Source organism: Lutra lutra, chromosome 8, assembly GCF_902655055.1.
Source record: "Lutra lutra chromosome 8, mLutLut1.2, whole genome shotgun sequence".
Classification (NCBI taxonomy): Eukaryota; Metazoa; Chordata; class Mammalia; order Carnivora; family Mustelidae; genus Lutra; species Lutra lutra.
In genome coordinates, this window is record NC_062285.1 from 57,326,683 (window position 1) to 57,344,454 (window position 17,772).

General features: G+C 38.8%; 1 protein-coding gene across 6 annotated transcripts in view; it reads left to right on the top strand.

The window, feature by feature from the left end:
• Positions 1 to 17,772, top strand: part of TFCP2 (transcription factor CP2) — a 59,324-nt gene that overhangs the window by 33,967 nt on the left and 7,585 nt on the right. For 3 of the 6 annotated variants that reach the window (XM_047741677.1, XM_047741678.1, XM_047741676.1), the window contains exons 2-10: positions 4,334 to 4,485; positions 5,003 to 5,079; positions 5,982 to 6,087; positions 9,287 to 9,393; positions 11,637 to 11,789; positions 12,858 to 12,968; positions 13,305 to 13,393; positions 16,682 to 16,748; positions 17,149 to 17,242. In XM_047741677.1, the coding sequence (XP_047597633.1) occupies positions 4,334 to 4,485; positions 5,003 to 5,079; positions 5,982 to 6,087; positions 9,287 to 9,393; positions 11,637 to 11,789; positions 12,858 to 12,968; positions 13,305 to 13,393; positions 16,682 to 16,748; positions 17,149 to 17,242 (956 nt within the window). The remainder of the gene's footprint in view (positions 1 to 4,333; positions 4,486 to 5,002; positions 5,080 to 5,981; positions 6,088 to 9,286; positions 9,394 to 11,636; positions 11,790 to 12,857; positions 12,969 to 13,304; positions 13,394 to 16,681; positions 16,749 to 17,148; positions 17,243 to 17,772) is intronic. The other 3 variants (XM_047741681.1, XM_047741682.1, XM_047741679.1) reach the window with 1 other exon arrangement.

A 17,772-nucleotide genomic window follows, 5' to 3' on the forward strand; every position in this document is an offset into this window, starting at 1 on the left:
TCTTCTTTCAAGGTGTTCTGACTAGTTTTTTACTGGACTTTTTTTTTTTTTCTTTCTCTTGAAGCTGGCCTAATGAGTAGACTGTAGTTCCTTCCCTTTCCCAGTAGGACTGTCATGGGGTATTTTGTGTTTTGTTTCAGATGTTTTCATTATGATGGAGTCTAAATGAGGGCATAAATAGGGAAGTTAGAAGTTTGGGACCTCATATTATGCCTAGTTAGTTTCTAATTTTCTTTGATGCTTTGGACAACCTGTTTACTTGCTTCTCTTGCTCAAAGAAGAGCTCATCAAACCTTTCCCTCTCCCTTCTTAGGCTCTCTAGAAGAGGAGATTCAGCAGATGGTAGGCCTGAGGGAGAAGATTAAATAAAGCATAGTTGTGAATTCCTACAGACCATGCAGAGGCTGCCTTATCTCAAAAGAATAGTTTATTCCTCAGGAGACCATGAAGCAACTCTTCATGGAATCCCGGTTACATACAGGAAATAGCACTCCTGGTCTTGCTTCTGTTCCTCTGTTACTTTTACTTAGATGCTTTCTGCTGTTTCCATTCTTGGTGTGAATTTCCACTTAGCAATACACATTTTTAACGTATACGCAACTTATCTTTTTATCAGGTGAGATTTCCGTATCCTAATATTTGATCAGATGTCATACTGCAGAAATGTGCTGAGTATTCTGGAGAATGCAAACAAAAGTATAAATCACATCAACAAATATTTACTAAGCACAGAAAAGAGAATATACTCCTTCCGATAGCTTACATTTCATTGGAATGAATTAAATACATGAAGCAGGGGCGACTGGCTGGCTCAGTCAGTGGAGCATGCAACTCTTGATCTTGAGGTCACAAGTTCAAGCCCCACAATGGGTGCAGAGATTACTTTAAAAAGGTACATGAAGCACCTGGAGAATGTAGTAACATGCTAAATTATACATTGGTACCAACTACTTAGGCTCCACAACTCAGAGTGGGTTTTCCTAATCAATGCTCAGTTTACCTCTAAGAAGGAGCAGATGTCTCTATTTCTAAAATTGTTGCTTACTTAATCTGTTACTGTTTTTGCTATAGACGGGGTCCTAGAACTCTGCTCACCAGTAACCGTCAGCCTCCATCTCTAGGAATGTGGAACTGAATGGTACTCTTGCTCCCACAGCAGAGTACAAGAAATGTGTAGTAAGAACATGAGTAATTAAAATATATTTGAGGGTTTTGGATCTTAAAATCTCTGATGAGAAAATACAGTTTTGTGTATTTGGTTTGACTGTTTTGAGTTAATTTTAGATGTAACTTTTAGAATCAGTTTTCGAATTTCAGCATCAAATTGCTTAGTCATGAGGGATTAGGTATAAAGCCACATTATATTGAGAAAACTAGAGACTCTTGCTATGTATTAACCTTGCTAGGCAGTAATATTTGAGAAGAAAAGAAAAAAACCACCCTACATTCTAAAAGGTTGAGCTGTTGCTATGTTGCAAAATCCGATTTGCCTTGATTCCTGATAATCTTCACTAATCTTTCAAGGAATCATCAGATGTGGTGTATTTGAGAATGGCATGTATCCAGATACCAAGATTAGCATCATGGTTCTGAAGTTTTGCAGTGTACTGCCTTATTTTCTGTACTGTTTGTTGTGGGAACATGGGTAGCTTCCTGATTTGAGAAGTGGAAGAACTGGGTTGAAGTCCTTTGCTAGAAAACCCAGTGCTTCTTCGGTTTTATATAGTCTCCAGGGAATCCATAGTATATTTTGCCCGACATTAATATAGATAGAAAGAAGAATTCTTCACCTTCTCTACTCAACTCCAACCCTTTGAGCAAAGCACATACCTCTAGACCTCAGGGAGAGGAAAACACCCTTTGTTTTTCTAGCCTTTGAAATACTTTGTAGCAGTAAGAAACCTGGGTTTCATTAAAACTGGGGTGCCTGGGTGGCTCAGTGGGCTCTGCCTTAGGCTCAGGTCATGATCCCAGGGTTCTGGGATCGAGCCCCGCACCGGGCTCTCTGCTCAACGGGGAGCCTGCTTCCCTTCCTCTCTCTCTGCCTGCCTCTCTGCCTACTTGTGATCTTTGTCTGCCAAATAAATAAATAAAATCTTAACAACAACAACAACATCATCAACAACAACAACTGGTTTGTATCTCAGGTGCCTGGATTCAACTAATAACATATAGCCTTGCTATTTAGACATAAGCAGAAAGAGAAATTTCTTTCTTTTCTCTTCTCTAATCAACCTCCCCTTTTAAAGCATTTATGCCATTAAATTTTTATCATTTCTATGTAGATTGTTAGGACAATAATCAGAACATTTTCTGCTTATTTTGTTTTCCAGTAAGAATTCATAATGTCTCTAAGATTTATAGGAGTTCAGCCATTTTTCTATCAATGGTTCCTTTTGCCTGAATGTGATGATTCTGTAATGTTTGGGGAGAATGTATACTGCTGAGGGTACATAGAAAGAATTGCCCTGTAGCCCACACACTTAGTGTTCTATAGAACATTTTTATCTCCCAAGAAAGTGCCCTTGTCTATATCTTCCAAGTCAATCTCTGTCCTGCCAGGAAACCACTGTTCTTAGCTTTGCTTGTTTTAGAACATCATAGAAATGGAACCGTACATTGTACATTCTTTGTATCTAGCTTCTTTTGTTTAATAATATGTTTGTGAGATGCATACATGTTGTTGCATTCCTTCATTTTGCTGACTGGTATTCCATTGTACCAATATACCAGTTTGTGCATTCCATTCTTTTAATTACAAACATTTGGATTCTTTTCAGTTTTTGCTTTTATGCTATTAGCATTTATGCACAAGCCTTGAATGGACGGACTTATATTTCCTTTTCTCTTGGATTAATACCTGTGAGTAGAATTGCTGCATCAAAGGGCAGATAGATATTTACTTTTTTAAGAAACATCCATTCCTTTTTCTAAATTGGCTGTGTTATTTTACACTTGTGCTGGCGAAGAATAGGAGTTCTGGTTGCTCCACAGCCTTGCCAACATTTGGGTTGTCATTCTTTTTAACTTCAGCTGTTCTAGTGAGTACAGGTATAAATTCTATAAGTGAATTAAAATGTTTTATTTTGAGAATTTTGTAGCATGTCTTGGAATAATTGGAAATTTGGTACATGAATTTGGTACATCTCTCTCTCTCTCTTTTTTAAAGGTTTTATTTATTTGAGGGGGAGAATGAGCAAGAGAGAGAGCATGTTGGTAGGTGGGGGAGCAGACAGAGAGGGAGAAGTAGGCTCCCCGCCAAGCAGGTTGTCCAATACAAGACTCAATCCCAGAACTCTGGGACCATGACCTGAGCCCAAGACGGACGCTTACCTGACTGAGCCACCCTGGTGCCCCTAATTTGGTACATCTCTTAAGATTCTTTTAAAGTTTGGTCTGGGGGCACCTGGGTGGCTCAGTGGGTTAAGCCTCTGCCTTCGGCTCAGGTCATGATCTCAGGGTCCTGGGATAGAGTCCTGCATCGGGCTCTCTGGCAGGGAGCCTGCTTCCCCCTCTCTCTCTGCCTGCCTCTCTGCCTGCTTGTGATCTCTCTCTGTCAACTAAATAAATAAAATCTTTAAAAAAAAATAAAAAATAAAGTTTGGTCTGGGGCAAATGTTGATCACAACAGTTTAGGTCTCCAGGATAGGGTCAGGATATTCTCTCCTACTAATCCATGGCTAGAGTTTATGAGGGAGAATTATTGTTAGTCCTGTGGCCATCAATTTTAGTCTCTTACAGTTTCCAAATTATTTTCTCACATATTTACTCTTGGCGTCAAGTGTGATTCACATTTTATAGATGAAGGAGTGAAGACTGGAGAGCTTGTCTAAGATTTGCCCAAGGCTTTGAGGGACTGAAACACAGCACTTTCCGTTAGTAGTATTTCACAGAACATAAGCTGACTTTGAAATATGTCCTGGTCATTGATTTGTCCTTTTCAAGTGGCTTCTGGGAATTCTGAGACTTGTTTTAGTCCCTAGAGTAGATCAGCTGATACAGTTCTAGAGATAACCGCAGTTGGTGCCCTTCGAAGACAAAAACATTACTGAGAGTCCTAACTTGACATTTTGGAGCTCTGCGTATAATTTTCAGAGCCCTTTTAGGAACCCCTGTCCAAACTGTTTTAGCAGCGACTATCTGTCATTGCCCATGTTGTTGTGGTGAGGGGGACAGCACAGCAGGTAATTTGAACTGAGTGTTTGGGAAGAGACTCCATCAAAGTGAATAATGTTCATAGTTTTCCAAACCAAATTGCAGTTCAAGTATTTCAACGTAAATCCACTTTTGTACCACTGTTAGGTGTTAACATAAGTTGTTCGCTGTATTTCAGTGATGTCCTTGCATTGCCCATTTTTAAGCAAGAAGAGTCAAGTTTGCCCCCTGATAATGAGAATAAAATCCTGCCTTTTCAATATGTGCTCTGTGCTGCCACCTCTCCAGCCGTGAAACTCCATGATGAAACCCTGACCTATCTCAATCAAGGTTAGATGCTTCTTTTTTTGTTAGTATTATTGAAAATTGGTGGATTGATGGTATTTTATTAGGTATACTTTTATGGTAAACAGTACATCTTTCTAGTGTGACCTGTCAGAGTTGAAGTCTTATGTCAGAGATTTTTCACTTTTATGTCATGTTGGATGTATATCAGTGGCTTCTTTTGTGTACCTGCCTAGTTTTAGTTCCAGTCTCCCTCCTTTCTAATCCTTACCCAATTCTGTTTACCAGTTGTGTGACTTTGGACAAGTTACTTAAACTCTTTGTGTTTCAATTCCTTTATCTGTAAAAGTGGGATTGATAATACTCTGGAGAATTGTATCAACTGATGATATAACATATGAAAACACTTAGCACTGTGTCTGACATATAGTTAAGGATTATAGTTGTTATTAATACTAATAAGATTATACTCTTGTATATTCAACCAGCTGAATTTTATTCTTTCTGAATCTTACAAAGTTAATTTATGATGAATATAATATACAGTTACTTTTTCTTCCAGGACAGTCTTATGAAATTCGTATGCTAGACAATAGGAAACTTGGAGAACTTCCAGAAATTAATGGCAAGTTGGTGAAGGTAAAAGAAAATGAGTAAATCATTCCTCTGCACAATATCCTTTTACCGACTCTTTTTGGGTCATGTTGTTTTGCTTCCTTCCATAAAGGGCTTGGTGCTGTCTCTTAGCTACTATAGTTTCCTGGCAGAGTGGTAAACCGTTATTTCTTTGGAGTGAGAGTGAGCCCCCTCCATTCACATGGACTTTTCAGAGTTGCAAAGACAGAAGGCTTACTACTCCATGTCCCAGTAGTCTCCTGGTTCAGTGAACTTCTTTTGGGTGGAATAGAGGGAACTTCTTCAGATTTTTAGAGAAACTCCAGTGTCTTTTTTGGATACGTGGTCTAGTAGCAAGAAAAACAGGGAGCTCTGTTGACAAATAACAGTTTTCTTAGTCTAGACTTACAGCATTGAATTCACAGCACAATTGGAACAGAGAAATTTGGTCAGCTGCGGTAAAAGTTAGTGGGAAGGCTATTAATAACCACCTCTATAAAGTAAGAATAACAAAAGGAAAGTTGATAGATACAACCCCTGCTTACCCTCAGTGCTGTGTAGTGGGTTAGCAAGCAGGGTACTTGCTGAGCTTTTCATACACACCCGAAGAGCTGAGCTGAATATTACATGGTAACAGTAGAGACAGGTAGAAATGCTTCCAGTAAGAGTCCTTTATGCTTAGTCCATGAGGACTGATGTTTTAAATATGGTACCAGTTAACTATAAAGCTTATATCTGAGCAATTATAAAATTTACCCTCAAATAGAGTTTGGGATGGGATGGGTTTTAGAGTGAAACAGATCTCAAGAAAAATAATTTTAGATTGTATCTAGAAACCAACTGGAGGTGACTGCTGGTAGTTTTCCTTTATCAGCACTGATTTTTAAAGGATCCTATTATCATTTGATTTCGTTGCTTCCGTTTAGAGTATATTCCGTGTAGTGTTCCATGACCGACGGCTACAGTACACTGAACATCAGCAGCTGGAGGGCTGGAGGTGGAACCGACCTGGAGATAGAATTCTTGACATTGGTGAGTTAAGGGAATCTCTTGCCCAGGAAATGTCTATAGGTATGGTCTGAGCGTTGGTGTTCTTTACTTGATGTTTACATTGATTCAAAGCGCCGCAGGGGCTCAATCAGCATAAACCCCAAAATGTTATTGACTAAGCATAAAAAAATTACTGGGATGGTCGTACCAGAATTGAAGTTGGAAGTGTAGACACTTCAGTTCCGTAACAGTCGCATCTATTCCTTTAAGGTGATTTTATTTTTCTTTTTGTTTTTTTAATTTAGTTGTAGATATATATAACATAAAAGTTAGCATTATAAAACATTTTGAAGTAAATAATTCAGTGACATTAAGTGTATTCACATTATGTAGCCATCACTATCATCCATCTCCGGAACTTTTTTCGTCTTCCCAAACTGAAACTCTGTACCCATTAAACAGTAACGCCCTATTCCTCTTCTCCCCAGCCCCTGGCCACCACCATTCTACCTTTTGTCCATATGACTGAGACTACTCCAGGTGTCTCATATAAGTGAAATCATTCAGTGTTTATCTTTTTGTGATTGGCTTATTTCGCTTAACCTAATCCTCACGGTTCAGCCAGATAGTAGTATGTGTCAGAATTTTCCTCCTTTTATTTATTATTATTATTATTTTTTAAAGATTTTATTTATTCATTTGACAGAGAGAGATCACAAGTAGGCAGAGAGGCAGGCAGAGAGAGAGGGGGAAGCAGGCTCCCTGCTAGAGAGCCCGATGCAGGGCTCCATCCCAGTACTCTGAGATCATGACCTGAGCCGAAGGCAGAGGCTTAACCCACTGAGCCACCCAGGTGCCCCAGAATTTTCCTCCTTTTAAAGATTGTGTAATACTCCATTGTGTATCTGTACCACATTTTGTTTATCCATTCATCCTTTAGTAGATACTTGGGTTGATTCTACCTTTTGGTTATTGTGAATAATGGAGTTTAGGGACATGGGTATATCGATATTTATTTCAGTCTCTGCTTTCAGTTCTTTTGGGTATATATCCAGAAATGGGACTGTTAGATCATGTATGGTAATTCTATTTTGAATTTTGGGGGGAACTGTCATACTGTTTCCATAGCAGCTGCGTATTTTCCAATCCCATCAGAAGTGAACAAGGGTTCTAAATACTTTACCTCCTTGCTAACATGTGCTTTTTCTGGTTTTGTTTTTTTGTTTTTTTTGTTTGTTTTTTGGGTTTTTTGTATTGTAGTCATCTTAATGGATGTGAAGTGGTTATCTCATTGTGGTTTTGATTCATACTTCTCTAATGATTAGTGATGTTGGGCATCTTTTTGTGTGCTTATTGGCCATGTATGTATCTTCTTTGGAGAAATGTATATTCAAATCCTTTCCTCATTTTTGAATCTGATTGGTTGGTTTTGTTCTTGTGTAGTTGTGAGTTGTAGGCATTCCTTACGTATTCTAGATATTAACCCCATATCAGATACGTGATTTGCAATATTTTCTTCCATTCTGTGTGGGTTGTCTTTTCACTGTGTTGATAATGTCCTTTGATGCATGAAAGTTTTACATTTTGATGTAGTCCAGTTTATTTAATAATTTTATTGCCTTGTCTATGCTTTTGGTGTCATAGCTAAGAATATTGCAAAACCTAATGAACCTTTTCCTGGTATGTTTTCTGCCAAGAATTTTATAGTTTTAGGCCTTAGATCAGACATTTAGTGTTTGACCCATTTTTTAGTTAATTTTTGAATGTGGTATGAGGTAAGAGTTCACCTTCGTTCCTCGTATGTGGATATTCAGTTTTCCCAGCACCGTCTGTTGAAGCAGCTCTTCCTTCCCCACTGAATGGTCTTGGCAACTTTGTCAATCATCAATCTACCGTGTTTGTGAGGACTCATTTCGGGGCTCTCCCTTGTGTTCTGTTTGTCTGTGTCTCCATCTTTATGCCAGCACCACTCTTTTGATAACTGTAACTTTGTAGTAAGTTTTGAAATCTGGGAATGTGACACCTTCAACTTTACTTTTCGCGATTGTTTTGGCTATTCAGGGTCTGATACTTTGTTTTGCATGTATGTAAAAGGGGCCGGGTTTTTTTCCCCAAATGCTGCAAGTTCTTTATTTTACTAATACCTGATAGGCAGATTAGTGGTTTGTTTTACCTAAAGTAAGAGACCTGGCATTAGAATCTATGTCTCTTGATTTGCAGTTTAGGTTTTTTCCCCTCCTGCTTTGCTACATAGAGTAGAATTTATTTTTCTTAAATCATAGGGCTTAAGGGAAGTTCCTTTACAAACATACATGCCGTCACTCTTCATGAATGTACTTTTATTCCTGGTATCTATGTCTTTGATCTCTTATTGGTCATTATCTCCTACTAGCAAACATAGTTGTTAAATAACTCTAAGTACCTACTAATTTTACCAGAGAAAACACTGATTCTTGTACAGATAATCCTGATATCCATTTGATAAATTACCCTTAGGATAAATCCAATACAACTAACACTGTTGGACCCACTGTTGGACCCACCTTGTTGTTTAGATTGACAGTAAAACGGTAATATAGTGTTAGCACAGTTATGATCAGAAATATCAGCCTGCTTTCTCTCCCCAGTTGGAATATTAATAGGAGAAGACAGGAAATGATATTTAAGTATATGCTATGTAGAGTGGAAAGCAAAATTCTACTAGAGCTCATTCATTTTTGCTTCCTTCTTGAGTATCAGATTTTTTGCTCTTTTACAAGGTTATTTGATGACTTTAAGGCCAGCATCAATCTCTGTGTAATTTTTCCCACTTCTATCTGTAATACAATGCTTCTGCCTTTATTCACTCTGCTTTATCTTTCTATAGCAGTCTTGTTAGTGTACTTCTGTCAGTAACACTAAACCTAAAACTGTAAGTGAAGCAGATTATATTACAATTTTCATGACACTAGAGCTAGTCTGTAGACTAAATCTATCTTTAAGTAGAATTTTGGCAGGTTAAAAGGAAACTGTTGAAATTGTCCTATTTTAAAAGCCTTTTAAAATGGAGAAAAGATACCCAGAAGGAAAGTACTTAGGTCAATTTTAGCTCTAATCAAACCTTTTTATTGGCAAAAAGAGGTTTAGGGTGTGATACGTAAAAATCTTGGTAACTAGGGGCCAATAATAAAACAACCCGTGCTATCTTATTAAAACCCAGTAGCCCTTGGAACTATTCAGTGATTACCATTTTGTTTCTCAGATATCCCAATGTCTGTTGGTATAATCGATCCTAGAGCTAATCCAACCCAACTGAATACTGTGGAGTTCCTGTGGGACCCGGCAAAGAGGACATCTGTGTTTATTCAGGTAGGGCATTGCAGATGGGGTTCCAGTTATGAGGAGCATCTCTTACTACCAATTTGTTTCTTTTTCTTTCTTAAAAACATTGATCTATTTAGGAGAGAGAGAGTGCATGAGCACGAGCAGAGGGAGGGGCAGAGGAAGAGGGAGAGAGAGAATCCATGCAGACTCCCCGATTAACACAGAGCCTGTTGCAGGGCTCCATCCCAGGACCCGGAGATCATGACCGGGGCTGAAATCCAGAATCAGATACTTAACCTGCTGAGCCACCCAGGTGCCCCTACCAGTTTGTTTTTTGAAGGATAGAACACATCAAATTTGAAATTTTTACAGGGTTGCATCCTGACTGTCAAGTCCAGACTCTTCAATACTTGCCTGAGGGCAATGAGGAGTGTCTGAATGGCCCTTCTAACTTCCCCAATTTATTTGTATGATAAAATAAAATAAAAAACAAGCAAACCAACCAACCAACAAAAAAAAAAAAAAAAAAAAAGCTTGCTAATGGCTATATAATATTTCATTCTTTGGATGCATTATAGCCTCACTATTATTTAGCATTTAGATTGTTCTAAATTTTCTCCATTATCTATAAAGTTGTTTCGAACATCTTTATGCTTTAATTTTGTTTTACATATCCAATTATGTCTGTTGGGTAGACTCCTTTTAAAATTTTTATTGGTAGTATAGAAAACTATAGTTTATTATGTCCCATTAGTCACTCTGTTAAGTAAACAATTCGTATATGTGATTTTATTTAAAACTTTGAGCAATAATCCTGTGGAGTAGAAATAGTTTTTGAGGCTTAGAGAAATTAACAACTTACCTAAGCTAATATTTGGTCAGTCAAGGTTTCACTGTTCAGATTCACTAGGGTCGTCACTTTATGCAGTAGCAAGCAAGCCTTTACAAACCTTTCTTTCCCCACTATTGCCTGTGAGTTTTCATATCTGCTATTTTCCCAGCATGGATGGTGCCTGTGCTTTCTAAACTCTACCTTAAAGTCCAAGAAACTTTTACTAACAGAAATCATTTCTCTTTTATATTAACTCTGTATTAATGAATTTAGTTCCTCCCAGTAGCTTTTGTTAGCATTGAATCTGTATATTTACTTTTTTTTTTTTTAAGATTTTATTTATTTGACAGAGAGCAAGCCAGAGAACACAGGGAGGGGGAATGGCAGAGGGAGGGGGAGAAGCAGGCTCCCTGCTGAGCAGGGAGCCAGGTGTGGGACTCGATCCCAGGACCCTGGGATCATGACCTGACCCAAAGGTAGACGCTTAACTGGCTGAGCCAGACAGGCTCTCCTACTTTCATTTATAAATAATTAAGCTTCCTTATTTCCTCCATTAGAATATACATTCTTTAAGCTCAAAAAGAGAGTAAAAGTTTTTTTTTTTAATTTTTAAATTTTTTTTTAAGGATTTTATTTCTTAGAGCGAGAGAGCACTCAAACACAAGCAGGGGAAGGGACAGAGGGAGAGGAAGAGAGAGAATCTCAGAGACTCGGAATTAAGTGCAGAACACAGGGCTTGATCTCACTATCCTGAGATTACGACCTGAGCTGAAATCAAGAGTCAGAGCTTAACTAAGGCACCCCTAAACTTTTTTTTAAAAAGATTTTATTTATTTATTCATGAGAGACAGAGAGAGAGAGGCAGAGGGAGAAGCAGGCTCCCCGCAGAGCAGGGAGCCCAATGTGGGACTTGATCCTAGGACCCCAGGATCACAACCTGAGCTGAAGGCAGGTGCTCAATCAACTGAGCCACTCAGGAGCCCCTAAAAGTCTTTTTTTAAAAGATTTTATTTACATAGACTTTTTTTTTTTTAAGATTTTATTTATTTATTTGACAGACAGAGATCACAGGCAGGCAGAGAGGCAGACAGAGGAGGTGGGGGAAGAAGGCTCCCTGCTGAGCAGAGAGCTGGATGTGGGGCTCGATCCCAGGACAGTAAGATCATGACCTGAGCCGAAGGCAGAGGCTCAAACCACTGAGCCACCCAGGCGCCCCTACATAGACGTTTTTAAGTAAACTCTATGGCCAGTGTGGGGCTTAAACTTATGACCCCCGAGATCAAGAGTCATGTGCTCTACCGACTGAGCCAGCCAGGTGCACCTAGCATAAAAGTTTTTTTTAATACGTGTTCATAGTGTTTTTAAAGGTTTTGCTGTTAGTTGCTCAGAAAATACTGTTGACTGATGTGGCTAGCTAGCAGTACTGAAACCTGGATGCTGTCTGTATTCCTCATAGGTACACTGCATTAGCACAGAGTTCACTATGAGGAAGCATGGAGGAGAAAAGGGAGTGCCGTTCCGAGTACAAATTGACACCTTCAAGGAAAATGAAAACGGGGAATATACTGAGCACTTACACTCAGCCAGCTGCCAGATCAAAGTCTTCAAGGTATTCCTGGACCTTCTGCTGTCCCTTGTATACTTTCCCCTCATCTCTCAGTTTTAACATTAGCTACTAAGTCAAAGTAAGCTTGTCTTTTTTCAACAACTTTGGAAACTTAGTCTAGGCTACCGTTCTTTAGATCATCCCTGAGATGCCTGGTAATGAATTTATATGGGGATGGGCATGGCAGAAGAGGAGCTTGGACAGGGAGCCAGAGGCTAAAACATGGATTTTCACTGAGAGCTCTTAAAGTCTGTTGAGATTACAAGCTCTTGTAAAGGCTCACAAGATTATGAAATGTTAATAGTTTTGGTTACATTGGTACTTGGCTTTCTTTTGTTAATTTGGTCTTTATTTGTTTTTATCATATGGATAAATGTATTATCATTGCAAAAGGTTGATTAATACTGATGTATTCAGACCGAAGTCCCCCTTTACCCCTTTTACCCTGACTTCCCAACCTTTCCTGGTGACCTTGCAACCTGGCGACCTAGAGGTCGCCACGGTGACAATTTAGCATGTATCCTTTTGGTCCTCTTTTGTGCTTTTATATACCCATGTACATAGGTATACACACATTTACTTCGAAACATCAATAGGATTGTACTGTATGAATTGTTATGAGGCTTGCCTTTTTTTTTTTCTTTTTTTCTTCTTGTTTTTTTTTTTAGAGAGAGAGAGAGCGAGCACAGGCAGACAGAGTGGCAGGCAGAGGCAGAGGCAGAGGGAGAAGCAGGCTCCCCACAGAACAAGGAGCCCGATGTGGGACTCGATCCCAGGACACTGGGATCATGACCTGAGCCGAAGGCAGCTCCTTAACCAACTGAGCCACCCAGGCGTCCCGAGGCTTGCCTTTTTTCAGTTAGCTGTGTGCTTAGAGATCTTTCCATGTCCACAGCTATAGATCTCTCATTCTTTTTCAGCTCCATCCATAGTTAAATTTGCTTTTCAGACTTCGATTCAAGGATACATCTTGTCTTTACATCATTGTACCTACATCCTTGTTTCGCATGGGACTGTTTAAGCTCTTAGAAATAATATTGTTGGGTCAAAACAAAACATTGCTCTCTCCAGCCCAAAGGTGCAGACAGAAAGCAAAAAACAGATCGGGAGAAAATGGAGAAACGGACACCTCACGAAAAGGAGAAATACCAGCCTTCTTATGAGACAACTATACTCACAGAGGTGAAAAGATTTCTTCCGGTGATGATGTCAGTCAGTACTTTCTATTCTTAAAGGAAAATCTCATCATATCACACTGTATATGTATATCAAATCGTTATGTTGTACACCTGAAACTAATACAGTGTTGTATGTCTATTATATCTCAGTTAAAAAAAACAAACATAACTTCTAGCCTGGTCAAGATTTACTTGTCCTGGGTATTTTTTCTCTTCATTATAGGGACCTCTGTACAATTAAGATATGCCAATCAAGATGTGTTACTCAAGAAACAATGTTTTGGGGGGACACTGGGGTCACATGCACTTTTTCCGTGTTTAAGTTGTTCTTTGTTTTTAGTGTTCTCCATGGCCTGAAATCACGTATGTCAATAATTCCCCATCACCCGGCTTCAACAGTTCCCACAGCAGTTTTTCTCTTGGGGAAGGGTAAGTGTGGGAAATGAAATTAGGTTGTGTTTGTCCTAAATATGTCTTCTTTCATTATCTTCTCATATAGAAACATTTTCTAAATCAGTAAGTTTTTCTATTTGGTCACTCTTTGATGGATCCATGGATTCACTGAGGTTTGGATTATCTTCAGAAGTGACTGGAAAGAGTTTTATGCAGTCCTTTCTCCTCTTTTTTCTTCCTATTAGAAAAAAGCATTTAGGGGCACCTGGGTGGCTCAGTGGGTTAAAGCTTCTGCCTTCAGCTCGGGTCATGATCCCAGGGTCCTGGGATCGAGCCCCACATTGGGCTCTCTGCTCAGCAGGGAGCCTGCTTCCCTTCCTCTCTCTCTGCCTACTTCTCCGTCTACTTGTGATCTCTGTCTTTCAAATAAATAAATAAAATCTTTTAAAAAAGAAAAAAAAAAGAAAACCACATTTAAAGAAAAAAAAAAACAGCACTTATAGTCAGTTTTTTGTGATTCAGAGACTTACTTTCTGGGCTTTTCACTCCTCCCTGTCACTGCTTATCTTGTGGTCATTTCACTTCCTGCACATACTTGTACCAGAGTGGTCCTCAGGAACAGAAACAGTTAAACAAAACGCAAAGTTCTGTTTTGTTACTTTTTATTTTGTTAATAATGTTATTTTTTTAAGATTTCATTTATTTATTTGACAGAGAGAGAGGGAGGCAGAGTAGGCAGAGGGAGAGGGAGAAGCAGGCTCCCCACTGAGCAGAGAGCCCGATGTGGGGCTTTATCCCAGGACCCTGGGACCATGACCTGAGCCGAAGGCAGAGGCTTAACCGACTGAGCCGCCCAGGAGCCCCTGCTTTGTTACTTTTTAAGAGTGATCCTAATACCTAATAATTATGGATCTTTGATAATTGGGGAAGAAGGTTGGCGGTGGTAGGTAAAATGAAGTTTTAGAATTCTCTATGGGATGTATTTAATATTGCTTTATTGTCTTTTATCATCAGAGATACTTGAAAGTTGGTACAGTTGCCTATGCCAGTTAAAATAAGTTGTCTTTAGGGACGCCTGGGTGGCTCAGTTGGTTAAGCGGCTGCCTTCAGCTCAGGTCATGATTCCAGCGTCCTGGGATCGAGTCCCGCATTGGGCTCCTTGCTCAGCAGGAGCCTGCTTCTCCCTCTGCCTCTGCCTGCCATTCTGTCTGCCTGTGCTTGCTCTCTCTCCCTCTCTCTCTGACAAATAAATAAAATCTTAAAAAATAATAATAATAAGTTGTCTTTAGTCTTAGCATTTAATACATATTCCACGTAGGTCATATTGAAATTTGAAATAGGCTACTGAATGTGTGATTTTTTTTATTGTAATTTTTTTTTAATCTATGTAAGGTTCTATGTTCAGTCTGCTTCTAAAAGTAATTAAGGTAGCTTCACTATTCAAAATATAACAGTTAAGAATGAAAATAGGTAGAAGTTACAGAGGGAATAGATACGTAGGATCTGGTGATAAGTTAATTACTAAATTCAAATACTGAATTTGAATTTTGCAGCTAAGGCAAAAAAAAAAAAGATCTATTTTGAAAGAAAAAATATCTTACCATCCAAACGGATTATGCAATCTACTTAGAGGCAATTTTATTTTTGTTTTTTATGTTTTTTAAAGTTTTTTAGTAATTTCTGTACCCAACTTGGGACTTGAACTTACAACCCTAAGATCAAGAGTCACATACTCTTCTCCCATCCAAGTACTAACCAGGCCCAACCCTGCTTAGCTTCCGGGATTAGACGAGATTGGGCGCGTTTAGGGTGGTATGGCCGTAGACAAGAGTCACATACTCTTCTGACTGAGCCAGCTCCCCTGTGCAGTTATAAATATTACAGAATTTAAGAGTTGTGTTTTAAGGGGCGCCTGGGTGGCTCAGTGGGTTAAAGCCTCTGCCCTTTGCTCAGGTCATGATCCCAGGGTCCTGGGATCGAGCCTCACATCGGGCTCTCTGCTCAGTGGGGAGCCTGTTTCCTCCTCTCTCTGTCTGCCTCTCAGACTACTTGTGATCTCTGTCTGTCAAATATATAAATAAAATCTTAAAAAAAAAAAAAGAGTTGTGTTTTAAAATTTTTTTCTCTTCTCTTTGTCATTACTTTTTTATTAGACTCAAATTTCTCTCCCATAAAAGAAGTAAGCATTAGGAAATAGGGACAATCCTTAGAACAAAAGGAAATATCGGGAAAAACAGAGGGTGTAGAGATAGTTTGTGGATCGTTAATTAGGCAGCACTAATTTCGAAGCTCCTTTAAAAATAATTATTTTGGGGGCGCCTGGGTGGCTCAGTGGGTTAAAGCCTCTGCCTTCGGCTCAGGTCATGATCCCGGAGTCCTGGGATAGAGCCACACGTCAGGCTCTCTGCTCAGCGGGGAGCCTGCTTCCTCCTCTCTCTCTCTGCCTGCCTCTCTGCCTACTTGTGATCTTTGTCTGTCAAATAAATAAATAAAATTTAAAAAAAAATAAAAATAAAAAGAATTATTTTGGTTTTTATTATAAATGTATGTGATCACATGGCATTGCATAAAGTTTCTTCTGGTATTTTTTTCCTGTTTATGTTTGTGTGTATATTTATATATTTGATACAGTAGTAATATATTGATTACTTTTATCTTCTGATATTTTTGTTTCTGTTATAAATTTCTTACATTAAATATTCTTCATGCCATAATTTATCTGATGAATCCCAGTTTACTGAAATTTTTATATTTTTTCAATTTGTCCAATAATAAAAAAATGTTGCAAGTGACAGTTTCTTCCCCTCTCCCCATAATCTTAATGTTACATTAACAGATAATAGAAGGATTGACTATCAGACTAAGACTACTTTATGAGAGAGTACAGATTCCTTTAAATCTCTAGCTTGAGGGGTGCATGGCTGGCTCAGTCAGTGGAGCACTCAACTCTTGATCTCAGAGTTGTAGTTTTAAGCCCCACATTGGGTGTGGTGATTACTTAAAAATAAAATCTTAGGGCGCCTGGGTGGCTCAGTGGGTTAAGCCGCTGCCTTCTGCTCAGGTCATGATCCCAGGGTCCTGGGATCGAGTCCCACATCGGGCTCGCTGCTCAGCAGGGAGCCTGCTTCCCTTCCTCTCTCTCTGCCTGCCTCTCTGCCTACTTGTGATCTCTGTCTGTCAAATAAATAAATAAAATCTTTTAAAAAAAAATTAAAAAATAAAATCTTAAAAGAAAAAAAATCTCTGGCTTGAGATTTACTGTGAGATGATGAACCCTTGTATGTGTCACGGACTCATCCTTTTCATTTTTCAATGTTTCCTTAGAAATGGTTCACCAAACCACCAGCCAGAGCCACCCCCTCCAGTCACAGATGTAAGTCTAAAATTAAATGTAAGTCATTTGCAATGTCTACTAATACTTTGATAACTGTGCAGTTCAGTAGAAATGCCCAACTTTTAAGGAGTAATAGTTATTCACTTATTGGAAACAGACACTTATTGAATATTGACTGTGAGCTAGATACTATGCTGGGGATCAGAGAAGTGAAAAAAGCTATTGCAGAACCCCTGGATTTAAAGTGCTTATGGTCTAGTAAGGAAGATAAGGATGGAATTCCATGGGCTTCTTGCATGGTTAGGGAAAGAAGATTGATGAGGTATAAATAACTTCCAAGCAAACTAGGCCTGTCTGAGTGTGGGTGTGTTTAGCTCTGTGTTACCTAATGATGTAAGAGATAAATTTCTTTAGTTAAAAAAAGAAAGAAAAAGAAAATGCGTGCTTTCTCTTTCAGAACCTTTTGCCAACAACCACACCTCAGGAAGCTCAGCAGTGGTTGCATCGAAATCGTTTTTCTACGTTCACAAGGCTTTTTACAAACTTCTCAGGTTAAATTTATTTGTCCTTTTGTTTTTCCCAACACAGGATATTCCTTTACATTCTAGAGCCTCCTAGTATCCATGTGAGGGAGTGTGTGTGTGTGTGAGAGAGAGAGAGAGAGGAAGGGAGCGAGTGAGGGAGGGAAGGAGAGATCTTTGTACATTTTTAGGATTAAGTGAGTATCATAGAACCCTTCAGACTTTCTCACCAGCAGCATCTGTGCTGTGAAATACTTAAAAAGAGATACTTCTTAGTTTAAATTCACTTTAATTTAAAAATATTTATTCTATACAATACTTTTTAAAATGTATATTCTGTACAGTGTTTTATCAAGGGCGTTTGTAGGTAGTCTGAAATTTCTCCCTTGATATCACTATATTGTATTTTATTTAAACATTCCACTTTTATTTAGCACCTTCTGGGTACCAGGTATGGTAGGAATACACAAACGGGTAAGGCATACTTTCTCATCATTCACCATCTAGTAGCAAAAACAAACAAACAAACAAAAAGCCCCAAAAACAAAAAAAACCCAGAC